Below are 22,312 nucleotides of genomic sequence, written 5' to 3'. Positions count from 1 at the left end.
GCCGAATTTTGTGGCGCTGCGTCGATTTGAAAAAGTAGTTCCTGCACCTTTTTATGGCGATTTTTTTATTTTTGGGTTGGCGCTTGCGTAGACGTCTGACCATGAAGCCGCACAGATGTCTTCGAAGTCGCACTTGGAGTTGCAGTAAACAAATTGTGCGATTTTTTCAGATGAAGACGCCTCATTTCCAAGCCGCGTTCAATGTGAACGAAGGGCCAAGGTAGAATTTTTTTTTATATGTTTTTTTTATTGGCGTGAAGACTTTGCTGTGTGTTTGGCGCGGTGTCGCAGAGCGTCCTCCGCTATAATCTCCTCTATAAAGTCTGTAATGGAAACAAGTGATCGTTCTCTGGCACCTGATGATATGAAATACGGAATTTAAAGGAGCGATCCCCTCTGCCAGGAGTCTGTGTCATCCCATCTGGATGTAGTAGCGGATGGTGGGGGGGGCAGGGCCCCCTCCTGCCCCCCCCCCCCCCCCTTACCCATGGTGCTCCTCCCCCTCTGCTCAGACCTTGTCAGTGTTACATAGTGACATTCTTGGAGTGCTGAGTACACTGACGTGTCTTCTGTGTATCTGCAGGATGGAAAAACATCTGTAACGTTAACGAGTGAAGGAAATAACGAGGGGGGAGGGGAACGCGCTACAGAAGCTGATTAAGCAGCTTTCCTGGAAAAATCTTATTTCTAAGAATTGGGCGACATGTCCCCTTCTCTCCCCTTCCTCTGCATTCGCAACGACGCGCTCTGCTAGGTTTATAACAAGACCTTTTCTTTAATAATTAACCTGAATAGAGAAAAATCTACGTCTCAATCTAGTGCGGCGACATTAGAGTGTAAGCTCCTCTGTACAGAGAATGATGTGACTGTGGGGGGGCATTAGAGTGTAAGCTCCTCTGTACAGAGACTGATGTGACTGGCGCAGTGATCTCTGTACAGCACTGCGGTATATGTCGGAGCTATATACATGTATAATAATAATAATAGTGTGTGACTGTGGGGGGGAGGGGACATTAGAGTGTAAGCTCCTCTGGTACAGAGACTGATGTGATTGGCTCAGTGATCTCTGTACAGAGCTGCGGTATATGTCAGAGCTATATAAATGTATAATAATGTGTGTATGGGGGGGGGGGGGCATTAGAGTGTAAGCTCCTCTGGTACAGTCATACACTATTATTATTATTATTATTATTATTATTATTATTATACATTTATATAGCTCTGACATATACTGCAGTGCTGTACAGAGAACACTGAGCCAGTCACATCCGTCTCTGTACAGAGGAGCTTACACTCTAATGTCCCCTCCGCCACAATCACACATAATAATAATTAGAGTGTAAGCTCCTCTGGTACAGAGACTGATGTGACTGGCTCAGTGTTCTCTGTACAGCACTGCGGTATATGTCAGAGCCATATAAATGTATAATAATAATAGTGTGCGGCTGTGGGGGAGGGGACATTAGAGTGTAAGCTCCTCTGGTACAGAGACTGACGTGATTGGCTCCTCTATACAGCGCTGCGGTATTTGTCAGAGCTATATAAATGTATAATAATAGTGTGTGACTCTGGGGAAGGGGGACATTAGAGTGTAAGCTCCTCTGGTACAGTCATACACTATTATTATTATTATTATTATTATTATTATTATTATTGTACATTTATATAGCTCTGACATATACCACAGCGCTGTACAGAGAACACCGAGCCAGTCACATCACTCTCTGCACCAGAGGAGCTTACACTCTAATGTCCCCTCCCCCACAATCACACATAATAATAATAATTAGAGTGTAAGCTCCTCTGGTACAGAGACTGATGTGACTGTCTCGGTGTTCTCTGTACAGCACTGCAGTATATGTCAGAGCTATATAACTGTATATTGTCCCCTCACCCACAGTCACACACTATTAATAATAATAATATATATTTACATAGCTCTGACATATACCGCAGTCCTGTACAGAGAACACCGATCCAATCGCATCAGTCTCTGTACCAGAGGAGCTTACACTCTAATGAATGCCCCCCCCCCACTATTATTATTATTAGAGTGTAAGCTCCTCTGGTGCAGGCACTGCTGTGACGGGCTCAGTGTTCTCTGTACAGCACTGCGGTATATGTCAGAGCTATATAATTGTATGACAATAATAATAATAGTTTGTGACATTAGAGTGTAAGCTCCTGTGGTACAGAGGAGTAGCTCGGTGTTGGTTGTATTTATGTATGTGTGTGTGTGATTGTTGTGTTGGTCCTGTGCTCAGTGCTGTGCTTGGCAGGACATAGACTCATCCAGTAGAGTACAGGGGTGACGACACCAGCCGGCTGTGGCGGTAGCGGCACTCTCTCTCTGTCTCTCTCTCTCTCTCTCTCTCTCTCTCTCTCTCTCTCTGTGTGTGTGTGTGTGTGTGTGTGTGTGTGTGTGTGTGTGTGTGTGTGTGTGTCTCTCTCTCTCTCTCTGTCTCTCTCTCTGTCTCTCTCTCTCTGTGTGTGTGTGTGTCTGTCTCTCTCTCTCTCTCTCTCTCTCTCTCTCTCTCGCATTCTCTCCCCCTGGCCTTCTCTCTCTCTCTCTCTCTCTCTCTCTCTCTCGCATTCTCTCCCCCTGGCCTTCTCTCTCTCTCTCTCTCTCTCTCTCTCTCTCTCGCATTCTCTCCCCCTGGCCTTCTCTCTCTCTCTCTCTCTCTCTCTCTCTCTCTCTCTCTCCCTGGCCTTCGCTCTTGCGCCCTCTCTCGCTCTCTCCCTGGCCTCCCCCCTCTCTCTCACACACTCTCCTTGGCCGTGTCTCTCTTGCCTTCTCTCTCTCTCTCTCTCTCTCTCACCTTCTCTCCCTCTCTCCCTCCCTGGCTGTCTCTCTCGCCTTCTCTCTCTCCCTCCCTGGCTGTCTCTCTCGCCGTCTCTCTCTCTCTCTCTCTGTGTGTGTGTCTCTCTCTCTCTCTCTCTCTCTCTCTCTGTCTCTCTCTCTCTCTCTGTGTGTGTCTCTCTCTCTCTGTCTCTCTGTCTCTCTCTCTCTCTCTCTCTCTCTCTCTCTCTCTCTCTCAGGCCTGCAATATGTGCTTTTTTACATGTGAATGCTTTATAAATATCTTCCAAGAGCAATTTATTTTTCTAATTAGCCGGCGCAGTCCCTGCTTTGCATAGAAGCTTGACGCTGCGCTCGATAAATCAATTTAAATGCACAGCTGCTGATGTACCATTTGTGTGCAGTGACTCCCCTCCTCCACGTCTCTCCCTTCTCACTCCTTGCCGTTCCCTCCGGGCGCCCAGAAAAGCCGGCTAATTACCATGGCTAATGATTCCCTCTACCATATGCAGGATTAAAAGCCCTGCCTGTGCCACGGATTACACACAGCGGCCATGACACCTCTCTGCCCGGGCGCCATGTGGCTCGGTGTCGCAGGCTCCTCGCCCTCCGCGTCTCTGAGAACCCCGAGCTGAATAATTCACTGTGACTGATGTATTCAGGGGCCTTTTATGTCTCCATTCCCAAATCCACCTGCTGCTGCCGCCATTGTTATGGAGGGGAGACCCCATCTGGGACATGAACTCAAATTTACAACTAGAGGAGTGAGACTGTTTGGGAATGGATATAGGTTATATACACACTATATTACCAAAAGTATTGGGACACCTGCCTTTACACGCACATGAACTTTAATGGTATTCCAGTCTTAGTCCGTAGGGTTCAATATGGAGTTGGCTCCGCCCTTTGCAGCCATAACAGCTTCACCTCTTCTGGGAAGGCCGTCCACAAGGTTTAGGAAGGTGTCTATGGGAATGTTTGACCGTTCTTCCAGAAACTCTTCCTGGCCCTGAATGTCTTCCTCCTCCTCCTCCTCCTCTTCCTGGCTCCTCCCGTCCGGCCCCCTGTCATCGCCGTCCTCTTCCTGGCTCTGAACTTCTGGCCCCCGACGTCCTCTTCCTGGCTCTGAACGTCCGGCCCCCTGTCCTCCTCTTCCTGGCTCTGAACGTCCGGCCCCCTGTCGTCCTCTTCCTGGCTCTGAACGTCCGGCCCCCTGTCGTCCTCTTCCTGGCTCTGAACGTCCGGCCCCCTGTCGTCCTCTTCCTGGCTCTGAACGTCCGGCCCCCTGTCGTCCTCTTCCTGGCTCTGAACGTCCGGCCCCCTGTCCTCCTCTTCCTGGCTCTGAACGTCCGGCCCCCTGTCGTCCTCTTCCTGGCTCTGAACGTCCGGCCCCCTGTCGTCCTCTTCCTGGCTCTGAACGTCCGGCCCCCTGTCCTCCTCCTCTTCCTGGCTCTGAACGTCTGGCCCCCTGTCCTCCTCCTCTTCCTGGCTCTGAACGTCTGGCCCCCTGTCCTCCTCCTCTTCCTGGCTCTGAACGTCTGGCCCCCTGTCCTCCTCCTCTTCCTGGCTCTGAACGTCTGGCCCCCTGTCCTCCTCCTCTTCCTGGCTCTGAACGTCTGGCCCCCTGTCCTCCTCCTCTTCCTGGCTCTGAACGTCCAGCCCCCTGTCCTCCTCCTCTTCCTGGCTCCTCCCGTCCGGCCCTCTGTCGTCCTCTTCCTGGCTCTGAACGTCCAGCCCCCTGTCCTCCTCCTCTTCCTGGCTCCTCCCATCCGGCCCTCTGTCGTCCTCTTCCTGGCTCTGAACTTCCGGCCCCCTTCCTCCTCCTCCTCTTCCTGGCTCTCAACGTCTGGCCCCCTTCCTCCTCCTCCTCTTCCTGGCTCTGAACGTCCGGCCCCCTTCCTCCTCCCCCTCCTCCTCCTCTTCCTGGCTCTGAACGTCCGGCCCGCTTCCTCCTCCTCCTCTTCCTGGCTCTCAACGTCTGGCCCCCTTCCTACTCCTCCTCTTCCTGGCTCTCAACGTCTGGCCCCCTTCCTCCTCCTCTTCCTGGCTCTGAACGTCCGGCCCCCTGTCCTCCTCCTCCTTCCTGGCTCTGAACATCCAGCCCCCTGTCCTCCTCTTCCTGGCTCTGAACGTCCGGCGCCCTGTCCTCCTCCTCTTCCTGGCTCTGAACGTCCGGCCCGCTTCCTCCTCTTCCTGGCTCTGAACGTCTGGCCCCCTTCCTCCTCCTCCTCCTCCTCTTCCTGGCTCTGAACGTCCGGCCCCCTTCCTCCTCCTCCTCCTCCTCCTCCTCCTCTTCCTGGCTCTGAACGTCCGGCCCGCTTCCTCCTCCTCCTCTTCCTGGCTCTCAACGTCTGGCCCCCTTCCTCCTCCTCCTCCTCTTCCTGGCTCTGAACATCCGGCCCCCTTCCTACTCCTCCTCCTCTTCCTGGCTCTGAACATCCGGCCCCCTTCCTCCTCCTCCTCTTCCTGGCTCTGAACATCCGGCCCCCTTCCTCCTCCTCCTCTTCCTGGCTCTGAACATCCGGCCCCCTTCCTCCTCCTCTTCCTGGCTCTGAACATCCGGCCCCCTGTCCTCCTCCTCTTCCTGGCTCTGAACGTCTGGCCCCCTTCCTACTCCTCCTCCTCTTCCTGGCTCTGAACATCCGGCCCCCTTCCTCCTCCTCCTCCTCCTGGCTCTGAACGTCTGGCCCCCTTCCTCCTCCTCTTCCTGGCTCTGAACGTCCGGCCCCCTTCCTCCTCCTCTTCCTCTTCCTGGCTCCTCCCGTCCGGCCCCCTGTCCTTTTTCTTCTTCTTAGAGTTGGGTTTACACCTCTAAGTGAGATCCAGTCTGATTGGTAGTGAGAAGGTAGAGAATCCCGCAGCGGGGGAATGGGGGGACATGTGACCACGATCGTCCTCAAAGGGTATAATGTGACTCTGCAGACTCCACACACAACTGAAATAACCACGCGCTGTACTAAGAGCAAAGCAGCTACACAACTGAAATAACCACGCGCTGTACTAAGAGCAAAGCAGCTACACAACTGAAATAACCACGTGCTGTACTAAGAGCAAAGCAGCTACACAACTGAAATAACCACGCGCTGTACTAAGAGCAAAGCAGCTACACAACTGAAATAACCACGCGCTGTACTAAGAGCAAAGCAGCTACACAACTGATACTAACCACGCGCTGTACTAAGAGCAAAGCAGCTACACAACTGAAATAACCACGCGCTGTACTAAGAGCAAAGCAGCTACACAACTGAAATAACCACGCGCTGTACTAAGAGCAAAGCAGCTACACAACTGAAATAACCACGCGCTGTACTAAGAGCAAAGCAGCTACACAACTGAAATAGTCACGCGCTGTACTAAGAGCAAAGCAGCTACACAACTGAAATAACCACGCGCTGTACTAAGAGCAAAGCAGCTACACAACTGAAATAGCCACGCGCTGTACTAAGAGCAAAGCAGCTACACAACTGAAATAACCACGCGCTGTACTAAGAGCAAAGCAGCTACACAACTGAAATAACCACGCGCTGTACTGAGAGCAAAGCAGCTACACAACTGAAATAACCACGCGCTGTACTAAGAGCAAAGCAGCTACACAACTGAAATAACCACGCGCTGTACTAAGAGCAAAGCAGCTACACAACTGATACTAACCACGCGCTGTACTAAGAGCAAAGCAGCTACACAACTGAAATAACCACGCGCTGTACTAAGAGCAAAGCAGCTACACAACTGAAATAACCACGCGCTGTACTAAGAGCAAAGCAGCTACACAACTGAAATAACCACGCGCTGTACTAAGAGCAAAGCAGCTACACAACTGAAATAACCACGCGCTGTACTAAGAGCAAAGCAGCTACACAACTGAAAAAACCACGCGCTGTACTAAGAGCAAAGCAGCTACACAACTGAAATAACCACGCGCTGTACTAAGAGCAAAGCGGCTACACAACTGAAATAGCCACGCGCTGTACTAAGAGCAAAGCAGCTACACAACTGAAATAACCACGCGCTGTACTAAGAGCAAAGCGGCTGCATGGAACTTGCATGGTTCTGGGATTCATTTGTACACTTCGGCCCGGATTCACAAATCACTTACGCCGACGTATCTCGAGATACGCCGCGTAAGTGTAACTATGCGCCGTCGTATCTGTGCGCCCTGCCCACAAACTGAGATACGCCTAAAAATAGGCTTCATCCGACTGGCGTAACTTGCCTACGCCGTCGTATCGTGGGCGCATATTTACGCTGGACGCATTTGCCGCTCCCATTGATTTCCTATTCAAATATGGAAATGAGGGAGATACGCCGATTCACGAACGTACTTATGCGGTTTGCGTAAGTCGTACGTCCGGCGTAAAGTTATTCCCCATATAGGAGGCGCAACTCATGCAAAGGTATGGACCAGGGAACACAGCCGTCGTATTTTACGTTGTTTACGTAGTACGTGAATAGGGCTGGGCGTAGGTTACGTTCACGGCGTAGGCAGTGATCCGTCGTATCTTAGGCAGTTGTTTCGACGTGATTCTGAGCATGCGCACTGGGATGCGGCCACGGGACGTCGCATGCGCCGTTCGTTTTAAGTACTTCTATGGCGCTTGGCCCATCATTTGCATGGGGTCAAGCCTCATTAGCATGGCTCACGCCCACTTCCACCTACGCTGGCTTACGCCGAGGAAACCCAGCGTATCTTTAAGAAGAAGTGCTTTGTGAATCCAGTGCTTGCCTCTATGCGCTGCGCCGGCGTAGCGTAAAAGAGATATGCTACGGCAGCATAAATATGCGCCAATGTATGTGAATTTGGGCCTTCATCTTTAACTGCCCCCCGCAGCAGCTGGAGGATCTACAGAAGCTGTGCAGGGTGCCGTAGAAGCTCGGTCCTCTTCTATAGCGATCGGCGACACAGACGCTGATCCACGGAGTCTATTCTCATTCCTGTCTGTTCTCAGTATTGCCAGATGGGGCCCAACCGGGAAAAGAGAACCCCCGAGGGGATGTCTGATCGCCTCAGGGGGCTCTCTTCCCTGAAGTGCCATAATCTAATGTCTAATGAATCCGACTCTTATAAACACATTGGATTCGTTTTGTGTAGTATTTCAAATTTTGAAAAAAATACAAGAAAGCGTTTAATAAAATGAGTGAAGGTGGGGGATGGGTGATGTGAGGACCCTCTGATTATTATGGGGTGCATGATGAATATCCAAAGATAAGAGTTTTTTTTTTCTTTGTTTCCATTTTGGTTAGTGGGGTCAGGTGTTCTCCCATTGGAGATTTAACTTCACTTCCTGTTGTGTAAGACGAAACAGGAAGTGAGAGAAATCCTCTTCGTTGTCACCACAACCTATTTCCCCTCCTATTTTTTTTTTTGGTGACAAGTGTAAAAATGTTGCATCTGTCAATGGTGGTCAAGAGAGGATGAATACTCTGGTTTTGGGTGGGATACCGCTGTAAGGATCGCTCAGTTGTTGGAATTCGATTTTCTCATCTAACGACTTCTTCTTCTTCTTCTTCTTGTAGGACGCTGGATGACATGCCCCATGAGATGGCCCTCTACCTCCTGTAGCTTCCGGTCTTTTTGAGTTCAGGTGAGTAAAATAACGACTGGGGGGGGGGGGGGTACATGTGGGGCAGAGGTAGGTGGCAGGACCTACCCTCCAGGTACAGGTCTACATACTTCATGTGTATTCTGCAATCTTGTGATCTTTGTGTATGTGCAGTAATCCAGTGTGAGACTTCCTGTAATAAAGACCGATCACTGCTGCTCTCTCTGCTTGTGCAGGGTGACTGGTCTTGTCTCCGCCCCCTCCTGTAGTTTTCTGCAGGGAGCCTGTGGTGGGTGGAGCTTGCTGGGTCCCTCCCACAGCTCTGCTCTCTCTCCTTGTGCAGGTTGACTGGTCTTGTCTCCGCCCTCCCCCCTGTAGTTTTATGTAGTGGGTGGGGCCTGCCAGACCCCACCCACAGCTCTGCTCTCTTTTATGCAGGGTGACTGGTCTTGTCTCCGCCCCCCTCCTGTAGTTTTCTGTAGTGGGTGGGGCCTGCCAGACCCCACCCACAGCTCTGCTCTTTTATGCAGGGTGACTGGTCTTGTCTCCGCCCCCCTCTTGTAGTTTTCTGTAGTGGGTGGGGCCTGCCAGACCCCCACCCACAGCTCTGCTCTCTTTTATGCAGGGTGACTGGTCTTGTCTCTGCCCTCCCCCTGTAGTTTTATGTAGTGGGTGGGGCCTGCCAGACCCCCACCCACAGCTCTGCTCTCTTTTATGCAGGGTGACTGGTCTTGTCTCCCCCCCCCCCCATGTAGTTTTCTGTAGTGGGTGGGGCATGCCAGACCCCACCCACAGCTCTGCTCCCTTTAATGCAGGGTGACTGGTAATCAGCTGGTACTAAGCAGCTGGTAATGGATGGGGTCTGCCAGACTCCTCCCACAGCTCTGCGCTCTCTCTCCTTGTGCAGGGTGACTGCTCTTGTCCCCTCCTGCAGTTTTCTGCAGGCAGTCTGAAGTGGGTGGAGTCTGCTGGGGCCCTCCCACAGCTCTGCTCTCTCTTTTTATGCAGGGTGCAGCGTCAGGCCCTATCAAAGGTTATGGCAGTCTGTGGCTGGATGTTGTACAGAAAGCAGCAATCAGCCATAGGCTGCCATAGCCATTGATGGTGCTTGGCACTGCACCTGTCTCTCCCGGGTGCACTTTAGGTGCAGTGTGTCCCTCGTAGTGTTTAGGTGCACCTGGGAGCGACAGGTGCAGCACAGAAGAGACAGGTGCATCGTCAAGCCCCATCAAAGTCTATGGCAGCCTGTGGCTGGATGTTGTACAGAGAGCAGCAATCAGCCACAGGCTGCCTTAACCTTTGATAGGGCTTGACGCTGCACTTGTCTCTCCTGTGAGGGACTTGGCTCTGTACCTGTCTCTCTCCCGGGTGCACTTTAGGTGCAGTGTGTCCCTCACAGTGTTTAGGTGCACCCGGAAGCGACAGGTGCAGTGCCAAGTCCTATCAAAGTCTATGGCAGCCTGTGGCTGGATGTTGTACAGAGAGCAGAATCCAGCCACAGGCTGCCATAGCCTTTGATAGGGCTTGACGATGCACCTGTCGCTTCCGGGTGCACTTTAGGTGCAGTGCGTCCCCTCACAGTGTTTAGGCGCACCCGGGAGCGACAGGCGCAGCGTCAAGCTGTATGAAAGGCTATGGCAACCTGTCTCTCCTGTGAGGGGCTTGACGCTGCACTTGTCGCTCCCGGGTGCACCTAAACACTGTGAGGGACGCACTGCACCTAAAGTGCACCCGGGAGCGACAGGTGCAGTGCCAAGTCCTCTAAAAGTCTATGGCAGCCTGTGGCTGGATGTTGTACAGAGAGCAGCCATCAGCCACAGGCTGCCATAGACTTTGATGGGGCTTGACGTTGCACCTGTCGCTTCCGGGTGCACTTTAGGTGCAGTGCGTCCCCTCACAGTGTTTAGGCGCACCCGGGAGCGACAGGCGCAGCGTCAAGCTGTATGAAAGGCTATGGCAGCCTGTGGCTGATGGCTGCTCTCTGTACAACATCCAGCCACAGGCTGCTATAGACGACTTGGCACGGCACCTGTTGCTCCCGGGTGCACGTTAGGTGCAGTGCGTCCCTCAGTGTTTAGGTGCAGCGTCAAGCCCCTCACAGGAGAGCGGGGTGCATCGTCAAGCCCCATCAAAGGCTATGGTAGCCTGTGGCTGGATGTTGTACAGAGAGCAGCCATCAGCCACAGGCTGCCATAGACTTTGATGGGGCTTGACGTTGCACCTGTCGCACCCGGGTGCACTTTAGGTGCAGTGCGTCCCCTCACAGTGTTTAGGCGCACCCGGAGAGCGACAGGTGCAGCGTCAAGCCATATGAAAGGCTATGGCAGCCTGTGGCTGGATGTTGTACAGAGAGCAGCAATCAGCCATAGACTTTGATAGGCTGCAGGACTTGGTGGGGTGTTATGCACTGCACCTAGACAGTCCCATGTACAAGGGGCCTCAAGATTCCGGAATATTCTAGCAGAGTCCCGGCCTCTCCTCCTCCTACCACCAGATCACCGGGGTAGACGGGAGGTCAGCGTAGTGATAAGCCGGTCACACGCCGTCCTCACAGTAATAGGATTTACAAGGAAAACGCACAAGGTCACTGCGGAGTGTTACTCGGCTTCCGGATTATAAAGGTCTCCGGTGTAATTTTTATTTATTTTCTTTGGGGAGCATTATTTGGACCACACGCGGCGCAGACACGCAGGGCCGTCTTTTACCGCCTTGACCTCCAAAGTGGACGCTGTGCAGCTGGATGTGGGACAAAATGAGGCCCCGGATATCCTCCGAAGGGCAATGGCCGGGCCATGTGGAGGATAATGTGGCTGACTCCCTCTTAGGCTCTTCTCCCTGCAAAACGAAAATACGTGCCTAAAGCCTGCTACACACGATCGAATTTCCCCGCAGACAAAGCGTATGACTATTGTCCGAAGGGCGTTGGCCATGAACTTGTATTGCATACAAACGGCAAAGAATTGTCGGCTAACCAACGCAAAACGACGTGGTTTTTCAGCTGGTTAGCGCCACCCTTTGGGCAACTTCTGCTAATGTTGTGTTGTTGTGTGCATTCCTTCTGAGCATGCGTGTTTGTACTTTGGAGTTTTGTCCAAAGGACTTCTGTACACATGGTTGGATAGTCCGACAACGCACATTTGTTGTCGGAAAATTTTAAAGCATGCGATCCATCATTCGTTGGCAGGAAAATCCGACAACAATTGTCCGATGGAGCGTACAAACGGTCTGATTTTCCAACAACAGTCTGTAGGGATGTGCCGATACATATCGGCCGAAAACAGCTGTTTTGGCGACACGCCGAAACAGCTTAAAAATTGCCGATAATGGGCATCGGGTGCCTGTAAAAAAGATGTCCGCTGGGCTGTCGCGGCTCCGTCCGAGTGCACTGCACGAGCCAAAGAGTTTCACTGCCAAAGTGTCCCTGAGTCCTCCTGACTTGATCGGCTATTCAAAAATGGCGCCATTACGTAACTGCGCATTCGCCGCCCGGCCGAGCAGATGCAAGCTTTCCCGAGCCTGAAGCCGGCCGGGGTCGGGAAAGCTTGTATCCGCTCGGCCGGGCGGCGAATGCGCAGTTACGTAATGGCGCCACCCGGCGCCATTTTTGAATAGCCAATCGAGTCAGGAGGGACACTTTGGCAGTGACACTCGTTGGCTCGTGCAGTGCACTCGCCATAGGCAGAGAACTGAGCCATGACAGCCCAGTCCTGCACAGCACATCCCTGAGCCCAGCACAGCACAGCCATGTCCAGCTTTAAGGTACTAAAGAAGCTGGTGGTGGCAGTAGGTGATGGTGGCAGGTTATGCTGGCACTGTGGCAGGAGGTGGTGGGGGCATGAGGTGATGGTGGAAAAGGTAATGGTGGCAGGAAGTGGTGGGGGCATGAGGTGATGGTGGAAGGTTATGCTGGCGCTGTGGCAGGAGGTGGGTGAGGTGATGGTGACAGAAGGTAATGCTGGCAGGAGGTGGTGGGGGCAGGAGGTGATTGCGGCAAGAGCTGGCAGGAGGTGGTGGGGGCAGGAGGTGATGGCGGCAAGAGCTGGCAGGAGGTGATGGTGGCAGGGGGTGGTGGGGGTAGGAGCTGGCAGGAGGTGATTGTGGGGCTGGTGTTTTAACATACAATTATAAAAAAAGAAAAGTCATTTTCGGTCTCGGTTTCGGTTTCGGCCTGACATTTTTTTTAAATTTTGGTTTAGTTTCGGTTCTGAAATTTCCATTTCGATGCACCTCTAACAGTCTGTCATCACACAATTCCTGTCGGAAAATCCGAACGTGTGTACAGGCCTTTAGCGTACAAGGCTGAGGATGGCGAGAACCGCAACCGGGGGAATAATCTCCATATAGTGGGCCTAGTGGAGGGTCCCCACCAAACAGAGTTTGTGCAAAAGCTGCTGCGCGCCCGTCTACCTGCGGCCCAATTCCCACCCTTCTATGCTGTGGAGAGGGCCCACCGCATCCCACCCCACCCCGGACCCCCTGGGGACACCACCCCGTACCTTTTTTACCCTGAATTTCCTGCTTTGGTTTGCACGGACAAAGTGCAGGTTCCCTTTAAGCTTCTTCTTGTCGGCTTCAATAATCTCCTCGTCCTACATTCAGCCCCCCCCCCCCCACCCGTCCCGTCGTCATTTCACCAGATCTGACCCCAGGTTAGGAGGATTACGGGATGATTCAGCCTGCGCTGACTTGTTTTTCAGCAGAATATATCACACCTGAATCTATTCCAGCGCTGAAATTCCCCAGCTGCCGCTCTCAGTTTCTGAGTAGACGGAGGTCTTCCGCGTGGAGGAGAACTCCCAGGAGCCCCAGAACCTAAAAATACAGAACCACCGCCGCCGCCTTTATTTATTTTTTGGTGGCCGTCTCAAAGGTTGTTTGATTTACTCATTGATCCTTTGTAGTTTTACGCACTTTGGCCCGGATTCAGATAGAATTTACGTTGGCGTATCGATTCATACGCCGCGTAAGTTCTAGGAAGCGACGGCGTATCTTCTTTCTGTATTCAGAAAGCAAAATACGCCAGAATTTTACTAAGACGGCCGGCGTAAGTCTCTTACACCGTCGTATCTTAGTTGCATATTTACGCTGGCCGATAGGTGGCGCTTCCGTAGATGTACGCATAGAATATGCAAATTAGGTAGATACGCCGATTCACGAACGTAGTTGCGCCCGGCGTATCTATATGCATCGTTTACGTAAGGCGTCGGACCGGCGTAAAGTTACTCCTGCTATATGTGGCGTACGCAATGTTAAGTATGGACGTCGGGACAGCGTCGAATTTTCCGTCGTTTGCGTAAAACGTTCGCGAATAGGGCTGTGCGTAAGTTACGTTCACGTCGAAAGCATTGACTATTTGTGATGTGATTTGCGTCGTTCGCAAAGAGCGTCAATTACGTAGGGTCATGATAGATTAACATACAACATGCCCACTACCAGCCAAATTTGAATTAGGCGGGCTTACGCCGACACATTTACACTGCGCCGCCGTAACGTAGGGCGCAAGTTTTTTCTGAATACGGAACTTGCGCCCTAAGTTACGGCGGCGTATTGTATCTCAGATACGCTACGTCCGCCTACAACTTAGACTATTCTTTCTTAGCTAGATTCAGGTAGCCGGGCGCATTGTTACGGCGGCGTAGCGCATCGTATTTACGCTACGCCGCCGTAAATTTAGAGAGGCAAGTGCTGTATTCACAAAGCACTTGCCTCCTAAGTTACGGTGGCGTAGCGTAAATGTGGCCGGCGTAAGCGCGCCTAATTCAAATGAGGATGAGGGGGCGTGTTTTATGTAAATGGGCGGTGACCCAACGTGATTGACATTTTTTTACGAACGGCGCATGCGCCGTCCGTGTACATATCCCAGTGTGCATTGCTCCAAAGTACGCCGCAAGGACGTATTGGTTTCGACGTGAACGTAAATTACGTCCAGCCCCATTCACGGACGACTTACGCAAACGGCGTAAAAATTTCAAATTTCGACGCGGGAACGACGGCCATACTTAAAATTGACTACGCCACCTAAGGGGCAGCTTTATCTTTACGCCGGCGTACCTCTTACGGAAACGGCGTATCTTTACTGCGACGGGCAAGCGTACGTTCGTGAATCGGCGTATCTAGTCATTTTCATATTGTACGCCGAACTCAACGGAAGCGCCACCTAGCGGCCAGCGTAAATATTGCACCCTAAGATACGAGGGCGTAGGAGACTTACGCCGCTCGTATCTTAGCCTAATTTAAGCGTATCTGGTTTCCAGAATGCGCTTAAATTTAGGACGGCGTAGATTCAGAGTTACGTCTGCGGATCTACTGACACGCCGGCGTAAAGCTACCTGAATCTGGCTATGTGAATCCGGGCCGATATCTACATCCATGCAATTATTTCACCAGTAGTAGCTGAGTAAGGCTTTAGCGAGGAGTATGTCTGCAACAGTGCGAAGGTGTTTTTTTTTTTCTTTGCCTTTTTCATTCTAGCTGAAGTGCAAACAATCCAAACTCAGAATGAACCGGCTGCATGTATTCGTATCTTTATCGCCGCTAACTTCTCGGTTTCAATTATTTTCAGAGCAAAATATAGGCAAAAAATAGATGTTTCCTCTTGTCTGTGACCCCCCCGTAGGATCTCAGTTTTGGTTCTTCCTGTTCTACAGGGACCTCCGTTTGGGACCTTCCCTTAGTTCTTTATTTCGTAATCTTCCCAGACACAAAGAGAATCCATCACACAGCAAGGCTCGACGCGTTTCAGCCATACTCTGGGCCTTAGTTCTTTATTTCGTAATCTTCCCAGACACAAAGAGAATCCATCACACAGCAAGGCTCGACGCGTTTCAGCCATACTCTGGGCCTTAGTTCTTTATTTCGTAATCTTTCCAGACACAAAGAGAATCCATCACACAGCAAGGCTCGACGCGTTTCAGCCATACTCTGGGCCTTAGTTCTTTATTTCGTAATCTTTCCAGACACAAAGAGAATCCATCACACAGCAAGGATCGACGCGTTTCAGCCATACTCTGTGCCTTAGTTCTTTATTTCGGAATCTTTCCAGACACAAAGAGAATCCATCACACAGCAAGGATCGACGCGTTTCAGCCATACTCTGGGCCTTAGTCATAAGAACAACGTCTGGTTGGCACGAAGAGTTTCGGGGTTTGGCGGTGCTTTCTTGCCAGGAACTGTTCTTGATCCCGCACCATGACCAGGGTGGTCCTTTCGGCCTCAATCGTTTGTTTTTTGATTTGTTTTTTTGTCTTGGGTGGTTTCTGGCTTTCCATTTCAACCATGCAAAGTTCAGGAGTGTGTTATGGACGAGGTGCAGGGATCGGGGGTGTGATATGTACAGAATGCAGGATTTAGGGGTGTGCAGGGTTCAGGAGCATGGTATGTACAGAGTGCAGGATTCAGGGGTGTGTAACATGCAGAGTTTTGGATTACGCTGCATGCAAAGTTCTGGAGTGTGTTATGGACGGGGTGCAGGATTCAGGGGTGTGATATGTACAGATTGCAGGATTTAGGGGTGCGCTACGTGTATGGTTCAGGAGCATGGTATGTACAGAGTGCAGGGTTCAGGGGTGTGACGGGTCCGGTGTGACGGGTCCGGTGTGACGGATCTGGTGTGACGGGTCCAGTGTGATGGGTCTGGTGGGACTGATCCGGTGTGACTGATCCGGTGTGACTGACCTGGTGGGATGGGTCCGGTGGGACTGGTCCGGTGTGACTGATCCGGTGTGACTGGTCTGGTGTGACGAGTCTGGTGTGACGGGTCCGGTGTGACTGACCTGGTGGGACTGGTCCGGTGGGACTGGTCCGGTGTGACTGATCCGGTGTGACTGATCCGGTGTGACGGGTCCGGTGTGACTGACCTGGTGGGATGGGTCCGGTGGGACTGATCCGGTGTGACAGGTCCGGTGTGACTGATCCGGTGTGACGGGTCCGGTGTGACGGGTCCGGTGTGACGGGTCCGGTGTGACGGGTCCGGTGTGACTGATCCGGTGTGACGGGTCCGGTGTGACTGATCCGGTGTGACTGGTCCGGTGTGACTGATCCGGTGTGACGGGTCCGGTGTGACTGATCCGGTGTGACTGGTCCGGTGTGACGGGTCCGGTGTGACGGGTCCGGTGTGACGGGTCCGGTGTGACGGGTCCGGTGTGACTGATCCGGTGTGACGGGTCCGGTGTGACGGGTCCGGTGTGACTGATCCGGTGTGACGGGTCCGGTGTGACTGATCCGGTGTGACGGGTCCGGTGTGACGGGTCCGGTGTGATGGATCCGGTGTGACGGGTCCGGTGTGACGGGTCCGGTGTGACTGATCCGGTGTGACGGGTCCGGTGTGACGGGTCCGGTGTGACTGATCCGGTGTGACGGGTCCGGTGTGACTGATCCGGTGTGACGGGTCCGGTGTGACGGGTCCGGTGTGATGGATCCGGTGTGACGGGTCCGTTGTGATGGACCTGGTGGGACGGGTCTGGTGGAACTGATCCTGGTGGGACGGATCCTTCTCCCGTCATTGTAACGGACCGGTCCGGTTCCGTGTTTTCCTGGCTCCCTTGTACAGTGCCGGCTCTGTGCTGGGCACGGGGGGGGGGATGGGCTCGCCCTCTCCTGGCACATAGCGGAGCCGCTGGCATCAGACAGACATGATACTGGGAGCCTCTGACGGACATCCTGGTTCCGTCTCCTGGCGGGGGAGGGGGGGGGGGTATTTACTTTTCTCAGGATCCTCTTCCTCTCGGTTTGCTTTGTGGTGTTTGTTTTGGAATCACAAAGTATTTCTGAGGTTTGTGGCTTTTCCCTGTCAGGTCTGTACTGTGCCTGGGATCTACAATACACCTCCCACCCGGGGGATCAGTGATCCTGGGATCTACAATACACATCCCACCCGGGGGGTGAGTGATCCTGAGATCTACAATACACATCCCCCCCGGGGGATGAGTGATCCTGGGATCTACAATACACATCCCACCCGGGGGATGAGTGATCCTGAGATCTACAATACACATCCCACCCGGGCGATGAGTGATCCTGAGATCTACAATACACATCCTACCCATACAGCTGTGATCTGGTATAGGGGGATGAGTGATCCTGAGATCTACAATACACATCCCCCCCGGGGGATGAGTGATCCTGGGATCTACAATACACATCCCACCCATACAGCTGTGATCTGGTATAGGGGGATGAGTGATCCTGAGATCTACAATACACATCCCACCCATACAGCTGTGATCTGGTATAGGGGGATGAGTGATCCTGAGATCTACAATACACATCCCACCCATACAGCTGTGATCTGGTATAGGGGGATGAGTGATCCTGAGATCTACAATACACATCCCACCCATACAGCTGTGATCTGGTATAGGGGGATGAGTGATCCTGAGATCTACAATACACATCCCACCCATACAGCTGTGATCTGGTATAGGGGGATGAGTGATCCTGAGATCTACAATACACATCCCACCCATACAGCTGTGATCTGGTATAGGGGGATGAGTGATCCTGAGATCTACAATACACATCCCACCCATACAGCTGTGATCTGGTATAGGGGGATGAGTGATCCTGAGATCTACAATACACATCCCACCCATACAGCTGTGATCTGGTATGGTGGGATGAGTGATCCTGAGATCTACAATACACATCCCACCCATACAGCTGTGATCTGGTATAGGGGGATGAGTGATCCTGAGATCTACAATACACATCCCACCCATACAGCTGTGATCTGGTATAGGGGGATGAGTGATCCTGAGATCTACAATACACATCCCACCCATACAGCTGTGATCTGGTATAGGGGGATGAGTGATCCTGAGATCTACAATACACATCCCACCCATACAGCTGTGATCTGGTATGGTGGGGTGAGTGATCCTGCGATCTACAATTCAGATGAGATCCGGTGTGGCGGGACGAGTCTCCATACTTCTCATTCCCGGGGATGTTACCAGTCGGCAGGGTTTCCATCCAGACCTGAGATCTACACAGCTCTGCTGCACAGCGCCGCCCTGTCTGGCAGGAGTCCTGAGACTTCCATTCCTTTTATCCAGACAGGGTGGGGGGGGGGGGGGTGTAAGGATACCAGGAGGCAAGGCAGAATACCCACCCTATAGATGGAAAGGAGGGGGGGGGTGATACAATGATGGAGGAGGGGGGGGGTGATACAATGATGGAGTGGAGTGAGTTGGGGGGGGGGATACAATGTGGAGTGAGTTGGGGGGGTGATACAATGATGGAGGAGGGGGGGGTGATACAATGATGGAGGAGGGGGGGGGTGATACAATGATGGAGGAGGGGGGGGGGGTGATACAATGATGGAGGAGGGGGGGGGGTGATACAATGATGGAGGAGGGGGGGGGGTGATACAATGATGGAGGAGGGGGGGGGTGATACAATGATGGAGGAGGGGGGGGGTGATACAATGATGGAGGAGGGGGGGGGGTGATACAATGATGGAGGAGGGGGGGGGGGTGATACAATGATGGAGGAGGGGGGGGGGTGATACAATGTGGAGTGAGTTGGGGGGGTGATACAATGATGGAGGAGGGGGGGGGGTGATACAATGATGGAGTAGAATGAGTTGGGGGGGGGGGGGTGATACAATGATGGAGTGGAGTGAGTTGGGGGGGGGGGATACAATGTGGAGTGAGTTGGGGGGGTGATACAATGATGGGGGAGGGGATGTAATGACACCTAATGGGAGGTCGGTGTGTCTGAGGACAGCGGTGAGCTCCATTGTGTTCTCTGTATTGTCCCTGGGGGGTGGGGGGTGGGGGGTGGTAATGAGACCGGCCAGAATCATAAAATGGGGGGGGGGGGGGGATTGTCATTGAATAACCTTGGGGGGGGGGGGGGAGGAGGCTGAGTGTCCGGGTGTGTACAGACACAATGATCAGCCACACAAGACCTGCGCCATCTGGTGGCTGCTGAAGGAATTGCAGCCATCCTGAAATCTGACAGACCGGGATCTGTGTGTGTGTGGTGGGGGGGGGGGGGGGGTCGCCGCCTGTTACGAATGTTTTATATACAAAGTGTGCGCGTTCATCCGAACGTTTACATTTCACGATCACCTTTTCTGTCCGTCCATTCCAGAGATTTATACAGCCTTGTCTGGCCGGAGATCAGATTTTTCTCTGTTCGGTTACTTTTCTTTACAGGTCTTGCCCCTCCCCCCTGCCTTATGATTGGACAGTGAAAGGAGAAGGAGCAGGTTGATCAGCTCAATCTCCTCCCATCAGCATGTTTCATGCAGCACAACCTATCGGCTTCTTGTGCTGCTTCCTCCTTTCCCACTCTGAGCTCTGCTGTACAGGGATTGCAGGGGCCCAATTCCAAGTCACATTCAGGAGATTACATTGAATACAGAGACTAGGTGCTAGTACCTCCCCCTTCTGAGTCACCCCATGTCTCCGCCCACTACCCATCTCCGAGCAACGCCCCTTTGTTCCACCCCCTTCCCACCTCCAAACACCACCCCTTGGTCCCACCTCCGAGCACCACCCCTGGGTCCCACCCACTGCCCACCTCCAAACACCACCCCTTGGTCCCACCCACTACCTACCTCCAAACACCACCCCTTGGTTCCACCCACTACCTACTTACAAACACCACCCCTTGGTTCCACCCACTACCTACTTACAAACACCACCCCTTGGTTCCACCCCTTCCCACCTCCGAGCACCACCCCTTGGTCCCACCCACTACCTACTTCCAAACACCACCCATTGGTCCCACCCACTACCTACTTCCAAACACCACCCCTTGGTTTCACCCCTTCCCACCTCCAAACACCACCCCTTGGTTCCACCTCCGAGCACCACCCCTGGGTCCCACCCACTGCCCACCTCCAAACACCACCCCTTGGTCCCACCCACTACTTACCTCCAAACACCACCCCTTGGTCTCCCCCCCCCCATTCCCACCTCCGAGCACCACCCCTGGGTCCCACTCCCTACCCACCTCCAAACACCACCCCTTGGTTCCACCTCCAAACACCACCCCTTGATTCCACCCCCTTCCCACCTCCAAACACCACCCCTTGGTTCCTCCCACCTCCAAACACCACCCCTTGGTTCCACCCCCTTCCCACCTCCAAACACCACCCCTTGGTTCCACCCCCCTCCCACCTCCAAACGCCACCCCTTGGTCCCACCCACTGCCCGCCTCCGAGCACCACCACTGGTTCCCACTCCCTACCCACCTCCAAACACCACCCCCTTGGTCCCACTCCCTACCCACCTCCAAACGTCACCCCTTGGTCCCACCTCTAGTCTGTGCCATTTGGTAGATATTTTTCACTTTGTTTGGGTGTTCCTGCAGTTCATCCCCCCCCCTTCCCCCAATTGTACATTTTATTTTTCATACAAATCCATCCTGCCTGGCCTAAAGCCCAACTCCGGAGCGAGGGATCATTTCTTTATTTGTGTTTTTTTATATGTATGGTGATCCCTTTTTTTGGTTGTTTTACGAGCTTCCTTACTACATTGGAAACGTTTCACATCCATCAGCCACACGGGGGAATTTACATCTAAAAATACATCTGATTGCCGTATCTTTTCTTGTTTTTTTATAAGGTGTGGGGGAGGGGGGGTAGTAAACATTTTTTTATAGACGGCACATGTTTGGGTTTTTATATCTGTTCAGCTTAAAATCCAAAAATTATTTTTATACATTTTGTTTTATATATTTTTTTTTTATGTGTCATTTTTTAGGTATATTATAGCGTTTTGAGGTAAATTAACAGAATGTGGTTTGTGTTTCAGCTGCCGATGTTTGTTCACCATGAGCGGTCTAGGTGAAAACTCCCTGGATCCTATGTCTGCTGATTCCAGGAAGAGGAAGCCATCGTTGTGTGACACTCCAGGCCCCAGGTAAGCTGTATACCTATTCCCTCAGCCAGCCCAGGTTTACATAGTGTTTACACTTCTCACAACTCAGCCAGCCCAGGTTTACATAGTGTTTACACTTCTCACTACTCAGCCTTTATAGGTTTACATAGTGTTTACACTTCTCACTACTCAGCCTTTATAGGTTTACATAGTGTTTACACTTCTCACCACTCAGCCTTTATAGGTTTACATAGGGTTTACACTTCTCACTACTCAGACAGCCCAGGTTTACATAGTGTTTACACTTCTCACAACTCAGCCAGCCCAGGTTTACATAGTGTTTACACTTCTCACAACTCAGCCAGCCCAGGTTTACATAGTGTTTACACTTCTCACTACTCAGCCAGCCCAGGTTTACATAGTGTTTACACTTCTCACAACTCAGCCAGCCCAGGTTTACATAGTGTTTACACTTCTCACTACTCAGCCTTTATAGGTTTACATAGTGTTTACACTTCTCACTACTCAGCCTTTATAGGTTTACATAGTGTTTACACTTCTCACCACTCAGCCTTTATAGGTTTACATAGGGTTTACACTTCTCACTACTCAGCCTTTATAGGTTTACATAGGGTTTACACTTCTCACTACTCAGACAGCCCAGGTTTACATAGTGTTTACACTTCTCACTACTCAGGCAGCCCAGGTTTACATAGTGTTTACACTTCTCACTACTCAGCCAGCCCAGGTTTACATAGTGTTTACACTTCTCACAACTCAGCCAGCCCAGGTTTACATAGTGTTTACACTTCTCACTACTCAGCCAGCCCAGGTTTACATAGTGTTTACACTTCTCACAACTCAGCCAGCCCAGGTTTACATAGTGTTTACACTTCTCACTACTCAGCCTTTATAGGTTTACATAGTGTTTACACTTCTCACTACTCAGCCTTTATAGGTTTACATAGTGTTTACACTTCTCACCACTCAGCCTTTATAGGTTTACATAGGGTTTACACTTCTCACTACTCAGCCTTTATAGGTTTACATAGGGTTTACACTTCTCACTACTCAGACAGCCCAGGTTTACATAGTGTTTACACTTCTCACTACTCAGGCAGCCCAGGTTTACATAGTGTTTA

The 22,312-nt window shown here is 52.0% G+C and overlaps 1 protein-coding gene across 3 annotated transcripts in view; it reads left to right on the top strand.

Annotated features, from left to right (window-relative positions):
- The first annotated feature begins 8,303 nt into the window (after positions 1-8,303).
- NCOA3 (nuclear receptor coactivator 3) overlaps positions 8,304-22,312 on the top strand; it is a 76,441-nt gene continuing 62,432 nt past the window's right edge. For all 3 annotated transcript variants that reach the window (XM_040330512.1, XM_040330511.1, XM_040330510.1), the window contains exons 1-2: positions 8,304-8,382; positions 21,105-21,212. In XM_040330512.1, the coding sequence (XP_040186446.1) occupies positions 21,124-21,212 (89 nt within the window). In that variant the 5' untranslated portion in view covers positions 8,304-8,382; positions 21,105-21,123. The remainder of the gene's footprint in view (positions 8,383-21,104; positions 21,213-22,312) is intronic.

The sequence above is a fragment of the Rana temporaria genome, chromosome 12 (assembly GCF_905171775.1).
Source record: "Rana temporaria chromosome 12, aRanTem1.1, whole genome shotgun sequence".
Classification (NCBI taxonomy): Eukaryota; Metazoa; Chordata; class Amphibia; order Anura; family Ranidae; genus Rana; species Rana temporaria.
Note: the sequence above shows the minus strand (reverse complement) of the source record. Positions and strands in the feature narration are given on the sequence as shown.